Raw genomic sequence first — 19,669 nt, 5'->3', positions numbered from 1 at the left:
CCGCCCATGTGCGCGTAACCCCCCACGCTTTCCCTGCTTTTGGCACGCAATGGCACAATGGGCCTGGTAGGCCTGTTTTTCGCTCTCCCCAGGCTCCAGAGGCTTTCTTGGAGCCTGAGGAGGGTGAAAACGGCTTTCCCAAACCCCCAGAGGCCCTCTGGAGGCCTGAAAGGGCCCATTTCCTGACTTCCGGTGGGCCAGGAAGGCCCGAAATTTAGCTGGTTGGCACATGCGTGGACCTGAGCTAGGGCAACGCTCACGTGCCCACTGATATGGCTCCGCATGCCACCTGTGGCGCCATGTCACCATCAGGGTCTTAGATGATCATACTTTTAATCCTGGCACATCTTCATGTCTGGAATAATGATGTAATACGCAGATAAAGGACAATATGCCAAATAATCCTTATTGTATTTCGCTTTGGAAAGAATTAGAATCTTGTTGAAAGCCACGTTACATAGTCAATATTTTGAAGCACAGAATATTTCAAAGATAAATGGTAGTTTGCTTAATTCATAATAAAAATTAATATTGCAACCTAGAGAAATTTAATTTCCAAAATCTGATACCGGTAAAGTGTAGATACCTATTAATCATCAACAATCTCTTCCCCATTAATTTTTCTTCTAGTTGGCTACAATATTTCAGAGAACATACCTGGGGTCACTGGAACAATTAAAAGTGCCCGTACGTATACCAAACCTTGATACTTTCTTCACCATTTTCTCCCAGTGGACTTTTCCCATTAAAGGACTCCTGTCATTTGCTATGACCTATATTAAAAAAAAGAAAACTTAAATATATAAATGTCAAAGATTCTACATATTTTGTAATAGTCTCTCTTAAAAAAGCATTTTTATCTATTTAGTTTCACCTTTCAACTAATCTGTTTACCAAATACAAAGTTTATGTTAATCAGAAATCTGAATTATATCAGTGTTTTCCACTGCATACAGTTATATAGATAATATATAATTGAATTCTGATGGTGAATAGAAAGCTTTTAAAAATATAGTGAAATACCAAAAAAAGTTATACATCCACTAAAAAAATGAAGATTTATATGCCAATGGGGGGAAAAAACCTGTTAAGAATACCATAGTGATTAAGGTAAGCATAATAACCATCCAATTAACAGGAAAAAAATCCATATAACTATAAGAATATGTACAAAATGATTTAAAATTATGTTTGTCATTAAATCTATAGAAGAACATACTGTCATCTTCTCATTTTTAGAACATGAAGCTTTAAAAAAATGATAAACTCATATCCAGGTTCCAATCCTAAAAATTAAGAGAATAACTTTCTTCTAATTATGTAAAATTATCTTCTATGGCCTATGCCATATCCCAAGCTTTACGGATCCAGAGCTCTTTATGAGATGACAATTCCATATTTTTAGGAATATAGTTCAATATCATACTGATGTTCTATAATTGTATTCCTCCTAAAATTATATTATATATAGTCAAAGCTAAACTATAACAGAAAAGGATCATAACAGATAAGTTAAAGAATTTTTAATTTCTTACTACACTCACATTAAAAAAACTAAGTCAATGAATTTTTAAACAAACTTTGAAATATCCAATAAACAAAAATATTTGGATGAACTTATTTCATATTTAAAATACTAGTATACTTCACATATTTCAATATCTGGACCCTATTGCTCCATTGAATTTGAATATGGCAATATTTAATTCCACATTTGGAATATATAATTAGTACTTTCATATTTTAATACCATAGAGAATTGAATTATTGATTTTTGTTACATTGCTGCATCACTTTAAGAAGTTAAATTAGCATGCATCTTAGAGATTGCTAAAGCATCCATGCTTTACTCCCTAGTTAAAGTTTCAATTTTACAAACTGTTAAGTGGTAAATAAAGCTCAAAATAAGATGTCTCAAAATTGTTAAAACAACCATTAGAAATCAATTGATATAAAGTATATAAAGTATAAAGTTTAGCCCAAATATCCTGACAGAGTAAGAATACAAATTTCAAAATTTGAAGTATCCGACAAAACCAATTTTGCATGTGATTCAGAATCAAAATCTCACCTATTAATAATCAAATACATTAGCACTTTTAAAACAAGAAATGAAGATTCCTTTATTGGTTTATTTTAAAAAAAATGAAAGAAAAAAGGAAGATCCATAGAAATTGCAAAATGCAAATAATTTAAGAAAAATTAAAATGAAGTAGATATTTAGGTTGTGAAATAGGGCAAAATTCAGTTAACTGTCTTGCTTAGCAAAAAAAATTTGGGCTCAGTTGTAGTCATAGGCTGAGAACTACATGTATGTGAAAGCTGATATATTTGACTATTATTAAAATCAAATTTTAGATTAGTTGTGATAACTATATAACAAAAATAATTACAGTTAAAAACTTTAGGTCCTTTTTTTTTATGATAACCCAAACCTCGAGTGTGGAAATACCGTAAGTTATGCACTAACTTCATGTATGAAGTTATTTTACGTATTGGCATATATTATCATAGTTAATCTGTCATTCCTGCAATGAAAGAATTAAATTTGAATCCCAGTACAATCTATAAAGTGCTATAAAGATTATATAAAATGCCATCTTAGTGTATTTGGGAAGTTTGTCAGATTTAGTAATGTTTAATGGAAAAAAAATCACAATTTAGCATATCTGCCTCTAAAATTCGCCAAGATATTGAAAATTTTATGCATTTTTGTTTTCTAAAAATATTATGCACAACCAATTAACAAAATAATCTAAACAAAAACCTTTAAAACATTAGAAAATACAGATAATCCTCGAGGTACAATAAATCATTTAGTGACCATTCAAAGTTACAACAGATTTTCCAAAAGCCATGTATGACTATGATTCAAAGATAAGAATTGTACAAAAGTTATCCGGTCATTTGCACTTCAAATGACTGAGCAGCTCCATAACTTGCAGAGTTATGCAAAGTTATGCAGTAACTGCAGTAATGCAAAAACGCTGAAGCATGCCAACCTATCTATTCCCCCCCTCCGATCCTTGCCTTGCCAGGTCCCTGGGAGTCAGAGCCTGCTCCCCCCCCATTCCCCCCCCCCCAAATGATTTGTTTGCCTTCTGGGGATCTGCAGTATTATAGGCCACTAATGAGCCACATGAAGTAGCTGTTTGCAAACTGACCTCGGCAAAGCAACATTCCCCCCATCTTCTGCCTTTCTACATGGCCTGTGTACCTCAAAACAGGATAAAGAGCCACAGTTTGTGCTTTGCAGTTTCTATATTTCCTCATGAAAAAAGTTTTAAAAGGAAGGGGGAGAAACGAGTAGTGAGATGGAGAACAGACAACGAAAGGTTAAATATTAAAAGCATATATTTTACAGAAGTCCAGATAATGAGTCTAGGACTCCCACTATAATCAGGCTGTAAAGAAGCCTGTTATTAAAACACAGCAGCCTGCAATTACTGCAGGTTCAAGCCCCACAGCCCAAGGTTGACTCAGCCTTCCATCCTTTATAAGGTAGGTAAAATGAGGACCCAGATTGTTGGTGGGGGGGCAATAAGTTGACTTTGTAAATATACAAATAGAATGAGACTATTGCCTTACACACTGTAAGCCGCCCTGAGTCTTCGGAGAAGGGCAGGATATAAATGTAAATTAAAAAAAAATCAAATTATATAACAGATCCTAAAAGCAACAAGTTAACAATATAACCAAAGTATTTTCTTTGAAAACTCTAATTAAGATGGATCAGAGGTTATGACTATGCTTCAAATATTTTGGCGCATCTGGATTTATGTTTCCATTTTTTATCCAATTTTAAATAAATATTTATCAAGATAGTTTTCTCTCTCTCTCTCACACACACACACACGCACACACGGGGGGGGGGGGAGAGGAAGAGAGAGAGAAAGAGAGAGCTAAACACACATCAGGGTATACCTATGTGGAGAGTATTGGGTTTGGGTAATGCAAGGAAGAGTTCCAAACACCTAATTTGTATATATAAAATGACTGCTGCAGTGAATACTGAAGCATGCAAATAAGCATCTTAACAGAAACGAAAACTCAAGTTTCCTTAAAAGTGGTGATGCAGGTTTTCATAAGAAAACAAGAGATCAGCTGGATCAGAACACAGGCGCACCTAGACCAGCACCAAGTCAGAAAGTGGTCAAATATGTATATCTGGAAAGCTCACTAGCTTGGATAGTTGGTTCTCAGTAGTCCACTAAGGAAGCAGGAAACAGCCATCAAATTTACTGGCCACTTAAAACATAATCCTGCTGTTGTGTTTCATAGCACTTAGTGGAGGCCCCATCAATCCATCTGCGCTCCATAAGACGGGCCTGTGGCCCTTGCACGCTCTGTTCCACCTGCCTACAATATCCTCTGCATTCCATCCTGCTGTCTGCAATACCCGCATACTTCTCTCCACTCCTTGTGTGGGACTCCTGTCTCTTCCTACTTAATGATCCATATAATCTTGGGGTTATGACTGTAGTAGGACTGCTGTCGCTACATGATGTGGTCACATGACATTATGTTTTATGACTTTAGCAATGGAAATCCAGTCCTAATTGCCACTGTAACCTGAGGACTACCTTTACCACCTGGAGCAGCAAATTCCACAATATGCTATATTCAGAAGTATTCCTTTCATCAGCCCTGAATTTTCCTGCATTTGGTTACAATGGATGACCCTGTATTCTCTGTATGAGATAAAACCTGCCCTCTCTTTCTATCTTACACTCAAGTACATAGAAACTTTCTTCATTTTATTTAATTTTCAAATTTATAGAGGTGCCCATCTCATCAAACAAGTGACTCTGATCTGCATGCTTTATAACAATATAGCCAGACTGCAGTTCAAGCAGCCCCTTTAAATACCAAAAACGCCTCAAGTTTATATCTCTGAAATCTGACATTCTGATTGTTAAGTTTCAGTTATACCATTTTTTATTTCTTTAAAAGCATACATATGGCAAGACTGCAAAATCATCCCCGCCTTAAAATCACTGAAGTCCAATTCAAGGAGGGCAAATCAAGGAGAACTTGGCCAAACAAAAATGAAGAATATGTATTACTATAGGATACAACCAAACAGATGGTCAAAAACTGCAACATTCACATTTTCGGAAGAAAGTTGCATGGCTTGTACGAGAATACTACACAATTTTTAAATAAAAAACTAAATATTTGTCTTTTTCTACCTCCATTCTAATGGATACTTAAGGGTACCAATTGACAGTCCAACTGATTGCCATTATCTGAATGAAGCATAACACTTCACTTTGACCATTTGCACTGAGTGAAATTTTCCAAAAGAAACCTATTATTTATTAAATGGCAAGAGCACTTTGCTACTTTAAAGCATGAGCTCTTTGGTTACAGTATTCCTGTTATATATGTTAAAAAGTGAAGCTCTTCTGGACTTTCACCTAAATTACTTGTAGCCCGAAGATTTAGAAAAAATTGTTGGCTTTAAGATGTTGATAATCAGTAATAGTTTAATTTCTAAAATATTCTATTGACAATATCTTACAAAAATTATAAACTGTTAGTCATTTGTCTGGCCTTTTTTAACTTCTACAATTACTTTTTAAAGATATAGTTACTGGAATTGCATAGTTTTTTTGTACCCTGTCACTGATGTTTTTCCTGAACCATCGATTATAACCACAATATCCTATTTTCCTGGTCAGGACATTTTTGTCCTAGACAAAACATGCTATGAATCCCTAGGACTTTTAAAATTCTATTTATAAAATATTAAATTACTTTTCATGTCAATACTATTATTTTAAAATATAACTATCCATAAATATCACTATGGTATAGTTTGTAAAAATTATATGGGATCATACAGGATTATATGAATGATAAGACAAGATTAGTTTTATAGATTCATTTTCATATATGTAAAGGCAGCTAGATTTTAGTTTTGAATATTGCAAAAAATGATCAGCTTTAATATTTTTAAGAGAAATGTTAATTCATCTTAATTTTTCACATGCTTTATACAGTCTTAATATATATAATTTAGTTAAAGAATGAACAATTACAATACAGTATTTTCAAATTAAAGGCAAAACATGTTTTCTTTTATATGAAAACTGATTGCCAGTCATAAAGAATGCCATTATAATTAACAGTATCAGGACATGTAACCTATTTTGGAATTTTGATGGGGAACATCAGATTTCATCTCAATTCTGGCAAGACAGAATGATTTTGGGTCCATTTAGGATTTGGAAATATATTTCCTTCAGTTCTGGATATGCTGCCACTGCCTCAGACGGACCCTATCACTTGATGAAGGTGTTGAAGGGCTTCTGGAATGTCAAAAGGGATGGAGCTAATTTAGTTTAATGGGAAATGAATATTCTGTAAGGCGGGCACCATCGTAGAAAAAGCACATCTCTTAGGACCCACCAAATATAGATCCACTGTTGAGGGTACCTGCAAACATGCCTTCTCTGCCCTATTGCTCAAATTAATACTGTGTTTCCCTAAAAATAAGACCTGGTCTTATTTTCTTTGGGTTCCCAAAATAAGCACTAGGGCTTATTTTCAGGGAAACATGATTTCTGGGTGATCAGCCTGGCTGGGCTCCTTGCCCTCCGGCATGCACATGGGGATTGACATTATCCGGCAGCAGCTGCAAGTCTGCCAGTCCCTTGGTTGGTGTACTCTGGAGCTGCGCAGAATGGAAGGTTCAGAGCAGAAGGCAGGCGATCCTGACACGTGTAGTGGAAGACAGGCGATCCCAGTGTGTAGCACAGGCTGTAGGCAAGCCAAGAGATGTGAAGATGAGCCTTCGGCTGCCGGCCGCTGATCCAGCCCACTGCCACTCAGCTATCCCATGACCTGCGTGTTCGGATTGCCTGCCTCCACCCACACCTCTACCTGTTGCTGTGTGAAGACGAGCCTCCCATGGATGGCCATCACTCTGGGCCACTGCCATCAGCTTTCCTGTGGCCCACGCGGTGCATCTGGATCACCTGCCCATCCCCTGCACCTCTGCCTCTGTCTGCTGGTGGTGTCACTATGTAAAGACGAGTCTCCTGCTGCTGGCTGCCACTCCAACCCACTGCCGCTTGGCTTTCCTGCAGCCCATGCAGCACATCCGGATAGCCCGCCTTCCCCCCACACCTCTGCCTCTGTCTGCTTCTTGCACAGATACTCAACTCACCTGTGCTGCGTAGGCTGTGGCTGCTACTAGACACCGTCAGCCTCGCCACCTCCTATGCTTGCCATACCCACCCCCCCTTCACCAGGGCTTACTTTTGGTGGAGGGCTTATATTAGGTGCACACATAAAAACAGGTTGGGGCTTATTTTCAGGGTGGGTGGTAGTTTCGAGGAAACACGGTAAGCTAAAAACTATAGATTCCAATTCAAATATTTTGGAAAAGCTCTTGTTTTTTTAAGCAGAATAATCTGGGTGTCAACATTGGGAAGGATTAACTGTCAACTGGAATCTTTTATGAATACCATACCACTGCTTGTAGTAGAGTAAGTTTTTTTCTAAGAAAGTTTAAAACACTTTAAATTTTTCTGACTAGAACCTGGGCTATTGCTGTATCTTCTCTCCATACTTAAAATTTTCTATTAATCTCGCTTTTAAAATCAAGCTTAAGTCCTAGTGATTAAATGAACATGTCACTGTTGCTCCGTTGGCAATAATTTATAACTGATTTCTCATTCTTACATAATTCTTTTTTCAACTTCATAGTCTAGCCAAGAGGGTTGGGATTTTCTGGCTTGCCACTGCTTTTTTCCCCCAACACCAGTAAAGAATTAGTAAGTAGTTTTATGGAATCCAATTGGGTTCACATTCTTCATAACTTGAATGTTTTTAATACTGTCAACATTTGTGCAAACTAACATCTTTACAAAAAAGACTCGACTTAAATGGAATAATGGGAAACATTATCTCAATACCTTGAATCAGTATCAATTTACAAAACATTGAGATATAATCGACCATTTTCAGAGCACTATAAACTTACTCAAAATGAACCTATGTAATACCTGTACTAGCCAGATGCCATCTTTTGTGTCCTCTACCAACTCATAAAAGTGCATTTCACCACTAAAGTTTGTACTGGAAACAGATTCAGAGGCTTCCTCTTCCTTGAGAGCAGAATAAAGTTCACCTTCCATAAGATCTCCTGAAAAATGAAACAAAAAGAAACACCAATAAAGTAACTCTAAAGGTCATATTAGTCAAAAGGCCAATGTCACAAAAGTAGACCAAGATATTTTTAAAAGAGCTGGGGAAAAGCTAACCAATGTATTTGTACACATCTTATTTGGTAATTATAGTGGATCTAATGATCTGCAGATACCCGATGACTCTTATTTTATTACTCTATAAAATTAATTATAAGGAATGTGGTGGCTCAGTGGCTAAGATGCTGAGCTTGTCGATTGAAAGTTTGACAGTTCAGCAGTTTGAATACCTAGTGCCGTGTAATGACAAGCTTGTCCCAGCTTCTGCCAACCTAGCAGTTCGAAAGTACATAAAAAATTCAAGTAGAAAAATAGGGACTACCTTTGGTGGGAAGCTAACAGCATTCCGTGCATCTTTGGCATTTAGTCATGCCGGCCACATGACCATGGAGACGTCTTTGGACAGCACTGGCTCTTTGGCTTTGAAACAGAAATGAGCACTGCCCCCTAGATTCAGGAACAACTAGCACATTTGTGCAAGGGGAACCTTTATCTTTTATAAAATTAATGTCTTCCAACATAAGGCAGGGCAATGAGATTCAGGTTGGGAGAGGGACTTATACATGTCTTTCCCCCTAAGCTGGGTAGGTTGCATTTATTGATTTAGTAAATTTATATAATTTCATCCTGGGGAAAGGGATAGTTCTGTTTCATTCATTCAGATTGCAAATTATTATTATTATTATTATTAATTATATTTGTATACCGCCCATCTCCTGAAGGAGGTTCAGGGCGGTTCACAGCCAATAAAACAACAGAAAACATATAATACATATAAAACAGCAAAAAAGAATAGAAAATTAAATTCAATTGATGCCCTAAAACTTTTAAATACAAATTTAAAACCCCATTTAAAACCCCTGATTTAAAAACCCCAATTTAAAACTACGTTCAGCTCGCGGTGGAAGGACCTGAGATCGGGGAGTTGACGAAGCCCCAGAGGGAGCTCGTTCCAGAGGGTAGAGGCCCCTACAGAGAAGGCCCTCCCCCTGGAGGTCGCCAGCCGACATTGTTTAGCTGACGGTATCCGGAGGAGGCCCTCTCTGTGAGAGCGCACTGGTTGGTGAGAGGCTAATGGTGGCAGTAGGCGGTCCCGTAAATATCCCGGCCCTAAGCCATGGAGCGTTTTAAAGGTGATAACAAGTACCTTGAAGTCAACCCGGAAGACCACCGGGAGCCAGTGCAGATTATGCAGGAGGGGTGTTACACGGGAGCCACAAGGTGCTCCCTCTATCACCCGCGCAGCCGCATTCTGGACCAGTTGGAGTCTCCGGGTACCCTTCAAGGGGAGCCCCATGTAGAGAGCATTACAGTAGTCCAGGCAGGATGTAACAAGGGCATGAGCGACCGTGCATAAGGAAGCCCGATCCAGAAAGGGGCGTAACTGGCGTATCAGGCGAACCTGATGAAAAGCTCCCCTGGCGAGGGCAAATGAAGTGAGCATACCTATAGTTTAAAGAACACTGGTCTTAACGTATCTATCTAATCCAGATAGAACCTTACCCCTCAAAGCAATTACACCTAGATACCTTGAACCTTAGGTGGAAAGGATGGACATTTCAGGAAGGGATTGAGAAAGTTATGGGTTTGTGAGAAACACCTGAAGGAGAAAATAAATAATGAAACAGCTTGGCCTAACAAAATGGCTTAGAGATGCTTAAATGTTTAGCCAAATGTTTGAAGCTATAAAAATTCAAGTAGCTTAACTAAGGGCTGAAACTGCAAACTCCAGGAACCAAGTATTACTGGAAGGGAGTACTGGCTTCCTCTATAGGGAAAGGGAATGAGTGCTACTGACTCCCTCAATAGTACTGGCTAGGCATCAAGCTTGCTGACAAAATAAATCAAAGACTAAAAATATAAGTTTGCTATGAGTATGGGTTTGGGTAAATCTGTTGCTAAGGAATGCTATCTTTTTCCTGTAAAACAAGATCACTATATAAACTTTGCCTAATCCTTCTCTTAGTGGGCAGAACTTTGTATTATCTCCCATATACAGCTGAAAAAACTTGGCTCAAGAAGATTGTGTGTCTCCACTGGTCAATTGGGTAGGGGGATACCACCCATAACATCTTGCTACAATAAGGGAATTCTAGTGAATGAAATTAGTACCTTTTAATATGCTACTTCTTTTTATGTTTCCCAGATGATAATTACTTCAAACATCAACAATAATTTATATTAATCTGTAAAGTAGAATTTTAATAAACAAAAATCCAAAACTTTATGGGCAGTAAGGCTAAAATCAATATTTCAGAAAATATTAATCTATGTTTAGCCCTTCACAGAAGCAGAGGCCAAGTCTCAGGAATATCATTTTTAATAATACATGGTTTAGTTCTTTCTATCCTGAGTCCTTTTCTGTGAACTTTTCCTCACTGAACAATGCTGGAGATGAAACAGGATATGATCTGGAGGCAGAGATTTCTGTGATGAACCCCACTGTTAAAACAGTCTTTCCCCAAAGACTATGGTACCATTATATGTAATTGCTGCCTATATTTTTACAGTATTACATTTAAAAAGTTTTATTGTATTGTAATTCTTGATTCTATTCCATCGTAAATTGTACCAAGATGTTTAAATTTGGCAATATATAAGCTAAATAATAAATAAATAAATAAACTTTCATTTTATTTTCCATGAAATAATCCAAAATTTTAGGTGGTAGCATGGCACAGTAGCAAAATATGAGAATTCCATATTCAAATGTCAATCTAGACATGAATTTTGTGGGTAGATTAAGCTACCTTCTCTTGGCCTTAATCCCACCCATCTCTAGTACAGTATAAAATGAAAATATTTTACTGTTATCTATTAATTTGATTTCAATTTACAGAGATTCAAAATATTCATATATAACAAAAATGCTAAAGCAAGTATGCCAAGGAAGAAAACATTTAAAACACCAATACTCCAGTGGATTTTTAAAGCCTTCCTAAAGACAGCACAAATGACGTAGATGAACTGCATTAGGTAACAGATCACGTGACTATAAATATTAAATTTCAAGTAAGAAAAAGCCTCACAGCAGCTCTTTGCTCATTAAGAAGATTGTCATGCCTTGTCATTCCCCTATTTGTTAAATGAACATGTCAGTTACATGATCATTTGACCTATGAGTTTTTCCAGATAGAGGGCTTCTAATTTCATCTATCATAATGCATTATGCAGCTATTCCATCTTTCTCTGGACAAGAGGTTTATAGAGGACAGCATCTGGAGAAACAGTCCCCAGTTTGTAGTCTATGGACTACTGGTGATCCATGAGAGTACTGCAGATGATCCATGGCTTGGCAGTACAAGTAATGTATTGTTATCATTTCTACTGGGAGGCCTACAATAGATAAGTGTATTGCATCTCTGAGTAAGCAGATTACAAATGTAATTTCTACTAATTTAAATAAATTTTAAATGTACATTAAACTCCTATTAGATAGGCTATATTAAGAATTTTGCTTACTTGATGGTCTGCAAAAGCTTTAGATGATAATACAGTGGTGATGGTGGTGGTGGTGAGAACAGATTATGAATTACATATCTTGACCTTTTTTAATTATTTAAAGAAATTTAAAATTAAATAAGGCATGGTAATTTTATAGTAAAGCTCTCATCTAGAAGTAATCTATATTCTCTCAGAGTGTGCAAAGTAATAAAATTATTAAACAAGCCCAAGAATTTTAACATTCTGCATCATTGAAGCATCCCTTAAAATCTGCATTCCTGTTTCACCGTGTGAAAAATCATATATTAGCTTGAACTTTATATTGATGGAAGGGACAAAATAAAGCAATCTACATGGAATTTCTTGGGAGTAATGCTGTGGAGCAGGGGTGTCAAACTGGATTTCTTTGAGGGCCAGATCAGTATTGTAGTTCTCCTCTGCAGGCCGGTGGGGAAGGGGGCGGTGGGCCCCCGAGACAGATGCCTCCTGCAGCAACCTGCTTGTTTTCGCTTCCATGGCCTCCTGCAGCACTCTGCCAGCTGAAAACGGACTGCACGGCCTGTTTTCAGCCCATTTTTTAGCCGTTTTCGGTTAGCAGAGTGCTGCAGGTGGCCATGGAGGGTGAAAATGGGGCTCAGGGGGTGAGGTGGAGTGGCCACATGCATTCTGTTTTAGCTGCCCAAGGCACCAGTGGGCCAGTCCTTTGATATTTCCAGGCTGGCTCCATGGGCCGGATTTAAGTACCCACAGACCGGATCCAGCCCGCGGGCCTTGAGTTTGACACCCCTGCTATAGAGCAAGAAAACAGTAAACTGAGCTTTAACACTATGTATTATTTCATGAACGCGAATGTCTACAAACATACTTTCCTTCCTCATTTAAATATAAACAAGGAATTATCCAATACAGGGGTATCAAACTGAAGTCCTGGGGGCCAGATCTGGCCACAGGGCTGCTCTGGAAACCACAAAGTCCACAGTGCCTCTGCCAGCAAAAACGGAGCTCAGGAAGGCCATGCACGACCTCGCAAGTTCTGTGTGCAACCCTCCATTTTCGTTGGGAGAGGGTTGCAGGAGGCCATTGCAGCCAAAAACAGAGCTCAGGAGCCTGTTTTCACTGGCACTGGTGTCCCTAACACAAGTGATATTGAGCTGGCCCTGTCCACCTCCACCCCGGTCCCCTGAGTTAAACACAATCATTATGTGCCCTTCAGTGAAATCAAGTTTGACACCCCTGATCTAATAAATTAAATATTAGATAAATTATACTTGGTAAATTTGTGGATAAGGCAGTAATTATAGTAAATTATAGTAAATATGTTATCTGTAATAATTACACCAGCAGCTCACCTTTTAAAAGTGCCACCTGGATATTTTAGAAAAGAGGAAACCTCCCATATGTATCTCAGAAATATTCAAAGGAAATCATTAGATTTAAGGCTATTCTAGTGCCAGGGAAGAGTTATACTTTCCTTCTGTGTAATTAAAAGGTTGAGTAACATGCTTGTATTTTCTACAATTTAAGACTTTTTAATATTCTTTATAATAGTAAATAGAAACAAAGGACACTGGAAATCAAAATTTAGTCTGTGAACAAAAGAAGTGTTCTAAATTCTATCCACTCTGTCCTCTCTCATAAGTGCCTCTCAGCCATTCAGCATTCCACAGCCTCTGATAATGCTGAGTGTCCATTAGATTGTTTTGGGATTTTCTATTGGGATTTTTTCCCCAATCCTTTGTAGAATTTTGTTCTTCTGATCACTTCTTCATCTGGATATATACTAAATCAGGGGTCACCAACCTTCTGGACCACAGGGACCACTAAATTAATAATTTTAAATCACACGGACCACAAATACAAATCCAGTGCGCCACTCGTTGAAGTGCCTGGATTCCCAGCGATGGGATGGGGTCCTTCAGGAACTTAGTTTGGCCGCCTGTTTCTGCAACCTTAAACATTCAAAGAGCCATTTGGACCTGTTTCCCACAGAAAACAAAACACTGGAATCGCTCATCTCTCTTTCTCCCCTCCCGCTCTTTGTTTGTCTGTCTGTCTGTCTGTCTCTCTCTCTCATTCTGAACCTCCAGTGCTCTCTGGGTCTCACGGGCGCTTCTTTGGCCTTTGTTGGTACTGGACGTACCTCAGTCACTTGGGGAGACGCATGACCTGCTTTCCACCTCGAGATACTTGCTTGATCTGGCTGCAACTAATGCTCTGCATTGTAATGGGCTCCAGGAGGAGAACGGGACGCCGTCTCCCCCATTGTGAAATATAATTAAAAATCTTGGTTGAAATATCTGATCTGGCCTATTTCATTATTTTTATTTATTCATTCATATCATATTTATAAGGCCATCTGACTCCAGATGAATCTGGGTATAATCAACAATAAAAATTAAATATTAGTTTTTATTATTAGGCTATTAGTCATAGGAAACATAATGATTAAGATGGAACAATCCATTTCTAACTTTACATATACAGAATTATCCAATCTTATTGTTAATTGGACGCGAGACATCTACTAGTCTTATTTGTATATTAGGAAATATATTTAAGGTGGATAGCATATTATGGCAATATAAGAATATCTGGTCATAGAGTCTACTTGTATCTGCTTTCAAATACTAATGTTAATTCTCTCTCTAGGATACCACTTTTCACACCTAAAAGTTATTTAAAGTATCTATTTTTTATTACTGTCCTAACCAATATCTTAACAATTCCAGCAAAGGTGTTTTAATTTTCAAATTATAAACTCGATTCAATTTCCAAATTTCTCTATAAACTTTGATCAGTTTCATGCAGCTGTGCATTTATTTTACTATTGCTTTTCATTTTCAAGCAAATAAATACATTACTATCATGTTGCATTCAAAAGTCCCACTAAATTCAAGAAATCTTATTTTAAAGTAAATGTGTTATGAGTTGCAGCCCAACTTTTTGCTAATCTTAGAATATCTATACAATAGTTTAATTCTCTTCAAAAAATTCTATCTTTGCATGTTCAGAGATCAGAATGGAGAGAATGGTGGCAAGGCACTACTCGTATTTTTTCGAGTATAAGACGCACCTTTTCCCCCCAAAAAAGAGGGTGAAAATCTGGGTGCATCTTATACTCCGAATTTAGCCCCACTCAGCTTCTCAAACAGAGGTTTGAGAGGCTAAAAAAAGCATCAGAAATGGAGCTTAGAAAAAAAGCCCAAAGGGAACTTCAAGGAGCTTAGGAAAAAAGCTCCAAACGCAGCTTCAGAAAAGAAGCCCCAAACAGAGCTTCAGAAAAAAAGGCCCCCAAACAGAGCTTCAGAGGCTTTTTTTCTAAAGTTCTGTTTTTGAGGCTTTCAGAGGCAGAAAAAAGTTTTTTCTGAAATGGAGTTTCAGAGGCAGGAAAAAAAAAAGCCAAAAAAAGCAAGGCACAGAGCTCACAACCAAGGAACCTGTTGCTAAAATTTACCTCTGGGAACAGCTGATTGGGAGTATTTTGGGAGGCCAATCTACCTGCCAATCAGCTTTTTTATTTTCCTCCCCAAAAACTAAGGTGCGTTTTATACTCCAGTAAATATGGTATTTTACAGAGAAATACAGACAGCATGGAAGTAGTGAGCCAACGAATAAAGATGAGACATTAGATTTTCTTTATTCTTAATTCCTTTTTCAAAGAAGCATAACTATAGTCTTAATAAGAACCCTTGAGTATTGCTTCTAAATTAGAAGCCGCTAAATATGAAGTCTAATTGTGTATCACAGAAATCTGAATGAACAAAGGAAATGGACTTTGTACACCAAGTATGATATGCTACAATCTATTGGGACTTTATTTCACTTTTCAATGGTTCTTCAATTTGAAGCTATGTATCAGATCACTGACTCTTGAAATAACAGAATATACATGGTAAATAACAGAACTTTTAGTCTGTAGTCTATGCAAATTTTCTTGCTGATTTGGGGCCTAGGTTCCAAAATGCTACTGTCCTAGAAAGGAGTCACTATCTGTGCCAGATTGTTTTTATGTTTTCATGACAACCATCAAAGACAATGATATCTAGACTTTCACATTAGATAGTGATGATTTTATGCAGCGTAAGAATATGGTAAAGAGTGGATGGGTGTGCATTTAGGCCAATTTTATTTTCATGTATACATAATTATCAAATGGATTACAATTATAGAAAATCTAGATTCAATTTCTCCTTTTAGCAGATTTAGGTGAAAAACTGAACAGAATGAACTTCACTATAGTCAAGCTGGAGATACTGGTACTCAATTGACAGGAAAATGGTCTCTGACTTGTGATCAGTGGTGCATTATCGCATTTTCAAGTGTTTCTCTTTAGACTTCCACTATACTATCCATGTACCATTACTTAAAATGTCCTTTTATCTGCTTTGCCTGTTTTAGCCCACAAGGTCATAGTCATATAAAATACATTTGAGAATAATTAGGCTGATTATAAGGCTTTTTGTTCCTTAATAATATATATCTAACCTGAATTCCAATTATAGCTGAAAAGCATATAATACATGTACATATAATAAACAAAAATATTTCATGCACAAAATTGCATAAACATGTGTTGCCATTAAAATACCATGCTAGAAAATATATGTTTACATAAAGTACTGGTTACGTAGTCTTGACATATTTACAAATATGAACTCTTTAGAAGTATGAGATATGACAGATATAACCAAAATTATTAATATATATTAAAATAATAATTAAGAGCTATGGTGGTGCAGTGGTTAGAATGCAGTATTGTAGGCTAATTCTACTGATTGCCAGACGTTTGGCAGCTCAATTCTCACCCGCTCAAAGTTGACTCAGCCTTCCATCTGTCCAAGATTGGTAAAATGAGGACACAGATTGTTGGAGGCAATATAACTGACTCTGTAAACTGCTTAGAGAGGGCTGTGAAACACTGTGAAGTGGTATATAACTCTAAGTGCTATTGCTATAATCAGAATTAAAATATAAAACATGGATTGAAAACATATCTCAATAAGTGATAGAATACATAGATATAAGAGGGCCAAAGTTCAACCATGCATATTTTCAAGTAAGAATATGACAGAAATCTCTTCCCTCAGTGTGTTATTATTTCATCACTGACAACTCACTGTAGCTCTTAATTACATGCCAAAATGTACAGTAATAAAAATATGGTCAGATATAAATAATTGCTCAACTCTGAGCTAGATGGGACAAAGGCTGTTCCTCATAATTGTGTTCTTGTAAATTATTTTTTTCTAGTTCTGAGGAAATAAATCTTATTCTTAGTTAGGGAGTGGTACTAGCTTTAATGTAAACAAGTTAAAAAAAGCGACTGAAGGATTTCCCTGAAAGATTCATATGCCCTGCTATCACACATCTTGAGAAAAATATGCACTAGTCAAGTTCTTTAACAAGGAATGAAACTGGGGAAGAAATGGTTAGGGGCAGATGGCTGAGTGACCATCCATCAAAGCTTAGTCTGCTTTTGTAGAAACATTTTTGCACAAGTTTATTCACAGATAATTTTGACTTTTTGTGTGCCTCTCCAGTAGCTCAAATCAAAGGAGACATGAAACAACCAGAGGGAAATGATGTACCTGCTACAGCCTAAATGATCAGTGTGTGAACTGGGAAGATGCTATCCCCAACTGTATCATCTCCAGCATCATGAATGAAGTGTTGCACACCATTTATACAGCAAGACTTGTAAGGAGAGGACCAAAAACACTGCTTTAGATCTAGAACTAAAGATAAATTTGGCTGCCTCCAGAGAAGACTGGGTATAAAATCAATGCAATTACCTTTAACAACAGTTATTAACCACTTTGTGTTGCTGTTGGTGGGGCATGAAGAGCTTTATTATAAGGAGGAAGCTTCTAATATTGTTGAATGAAGCACTAAATACCAGGCAGTCAAAACAGTAATCTATGCAGCTCAAAGAGATATATATGTAACTTCTGTGAAAACCTCTTATAAGATTTCCTGATCTATTGAAATGATACATAAGGTTATGTTACCCACAAAATATTAACTAATTTATGCTATCATATTTACAGCTGCATAACAAATGTGAAGTTTGAAAATATGCTTGGAAGGAAAAGGTATTTGTTTTAAAGTGTTTACTGGCAGTTCTCAACCTAATGACCACAACTGAGTCCAAAATTTTGGTTGCTAAGTCAGATAGCTTTAAGTGAATTTTGCCCCATTTATGACATTTTTTTGCCACAGTTGTTAAATGAATCATGGTAGTTGTTACGTTAGTCACATGCTCGTTAAGTGAATCTGGCTTCCGCAATGACTTTGCTTGGCAGAAGGTTGCAAAAGGTGATCACATAACCCTGGGACACCCTGTCATAAATATGAGTCAGTTGCTAAGCGTCTGAATTTTGATCATGTGATCATGGGGATGCTGCAATGGTCATAAGTCACTTTTTTCAGTGCCGCTGTAACTTTGAACGGTCACTAAATGAACTGTTGTAAGTCAAGAACTATCTGTACATTATAATAGTTTGGTTTTTTGAGAAAAGCCTTGTAATTTAATTAATTGCAGAACTTAGTAATACATTTAAACACATTTTCTGAATATCAGTTAACTTAAATTTGAACAGTTTGTTTGCAATGAGAACTTGAGTATTTATTTGCAAGGGATTGTAGCAGTTTCTATTGGGTATTTTCACCTACATTCAGAAAGCATTTCTGTCCTTTATACTTCTGGCAGTATGTGTTTTCCCATCCTGCTTCTCTCTTGCACTCAGAGACACACTTAAATAATTCCTATTGAGTGACAATGCATTTCAACCCTGAAGTTATTACTAATTTTATTGAATATCTTCCATTCACATCATAAAATGTCTGTAAATATATTCAATGATGGAAAAAATGTTTGGGAGGGGGAGAAGAGACAGCAATATTGAAAAGTAAACCTTCATGGAAGATACTCTCCTTACCTGATTTCTCAACCAGCTCTCTGACATCTTTTTTTTCCAGGAGCCCCGAGTACCCAAGTCCCCTGCATTCCAAAATGGTCTTCAGCTTTTTAAAGCTCAGTGCCACTGGGTCGACCAACTGAGTGGCAAAGAAGCCAGTTTCATACCATACAACGGCTTCAAAAAACCGGGCCAGAATAAACAAGACCAAAAAATAAAGAAGCAGGAAAAACAGTTTCAGCCACATCTTTCCTGTGTGTGGATTTTCGACTCTCAGAAGAGAGTCCCTCAAGTCCTACAAGAGAGAGAGAAAGAGGAATGTCCTGATGGAGGAAGCAAAGGGAGCCAGGCATTCTGTGAACACTTTGGGGCTTGTCCCTAATGTCAGGGTCTTTCCCTTTTTCTCCCCCTTTGGAACTATATAAACCGGTTGGATGGATAGTGAACTGAAGACCTTGTCTGGAGGCACCTGGGAGGAAACACTGGCACTGGCTTAAGGCAGCCAGGGAGTCACCTCTCCTTTCAGACCAGCTGATGATAAAGCAGAAATACAAACGGGTGGTGGTGCAATAGAACTTTACCGTGAAAAGGTGCTTGAGGAGCGGCGCCCGTAGGAAGAGGAGGGCTGGAGCTTTTCAGGGATGAGAAAGGACGGCCGCTTGAAGGGGGAGGGAATTCTGGACGGCGGCAGCGAAGGGGGTGATTTTGCGTCAACTGGGTTATGGGGGGGACGGGGGGTCCGCTCGAAAGGGAAGAGAAGACCCGAAAGTGGGATGGGGGGCACTCCTCGGTGGGGGTAGGGGGCAGAGCGGAGGAAAAGGGCACCGGGACTGGGCAGGGCGAGGCGCCTCGTTTTATTACCCCTTCACGGGCAGACGGCGGTCCTACTTCTGCGGGGACCGCTGGCGGTGACTTGGCTGGGCTTCCGCGTGCCCTGTCGTCGTCGTCGCCTCCCCGCGGCGGAGCAGAGCCCGAGCCGGAGGAGACATAACAAGTGACGTCTACAGCCGCGGACGGCCGCAAAGGGAGGGGGAATGGGAGGGATGTGGATCCGGAAAGCCGGAAAGGAAGAAGAGAGCTAATGCCAGCCAA

At 38.0% G+C, this 19,669-nt stretch overlaps 1 protein-coding gene across 3 annotated transcripts in view; it reads right to left on the bottom strand.

Moving 5' to 3' along the window:
• LOC131196612 (charged multivesicular body protein 3) overlaps positions 1 to 19,620 on the bottom strand; it is a 39,196-nt gene extending 19,576 nt beyond the window's left edge. The window contains exons 1-4 of one of the 3 annotated variants that reach the window (XM_058179600.1): positions 19,439 to 19,620; positions 18,599 to 18,872; positions 8,016 to 8,155; positions 658 to 773 (exon numbers count right to left, since the gene is read on the bottom strand). In XM_058179600.1, coding sequence (XP_058035583.1) covers positions 658 to 773; positions 8,016 to 8,155; positions 18,599 to 18,824 — 482 coding nt within the window. In that variant the 5' untranslated portion in view covers positions 18,825 to 18,872; positions 19,439 to 19,620. Of the gene's footprint in view, positions 1 to 657; positions 774 to 8,015; positions 8,156 to 18,598; positions 18,873 to 19,158; positions 19,301 to 19,438 lie in introns of those variants that run through there. The other 2 variants (XM_058179601.1, XM_058179607.1) reach the window with 2 other exon arrangements.
• Between the last annotated feature and the right edge of the window lie 49 nt (positions 19,621 to 19,669).

Source organism: Ahaetulla prasina, chromosome 4 (assembly GCF_028640845.1).
Source record: "Ahaetulla prasina isolate Xishuangbanna chromosome 4, ASM2864084v1, whole genome shotgun sequence".
Lineage (NCBI taxonomy): Eukaryota > Metazoa > Chordata > Lepidosauria > Squamata > Colubridae > Ahaetulla > Ahaetulla prasina.
Note: the sequence above shows the minus strand (reverse complement) of the source record. Positions and strands in the feature narration are given on the sequence as shown.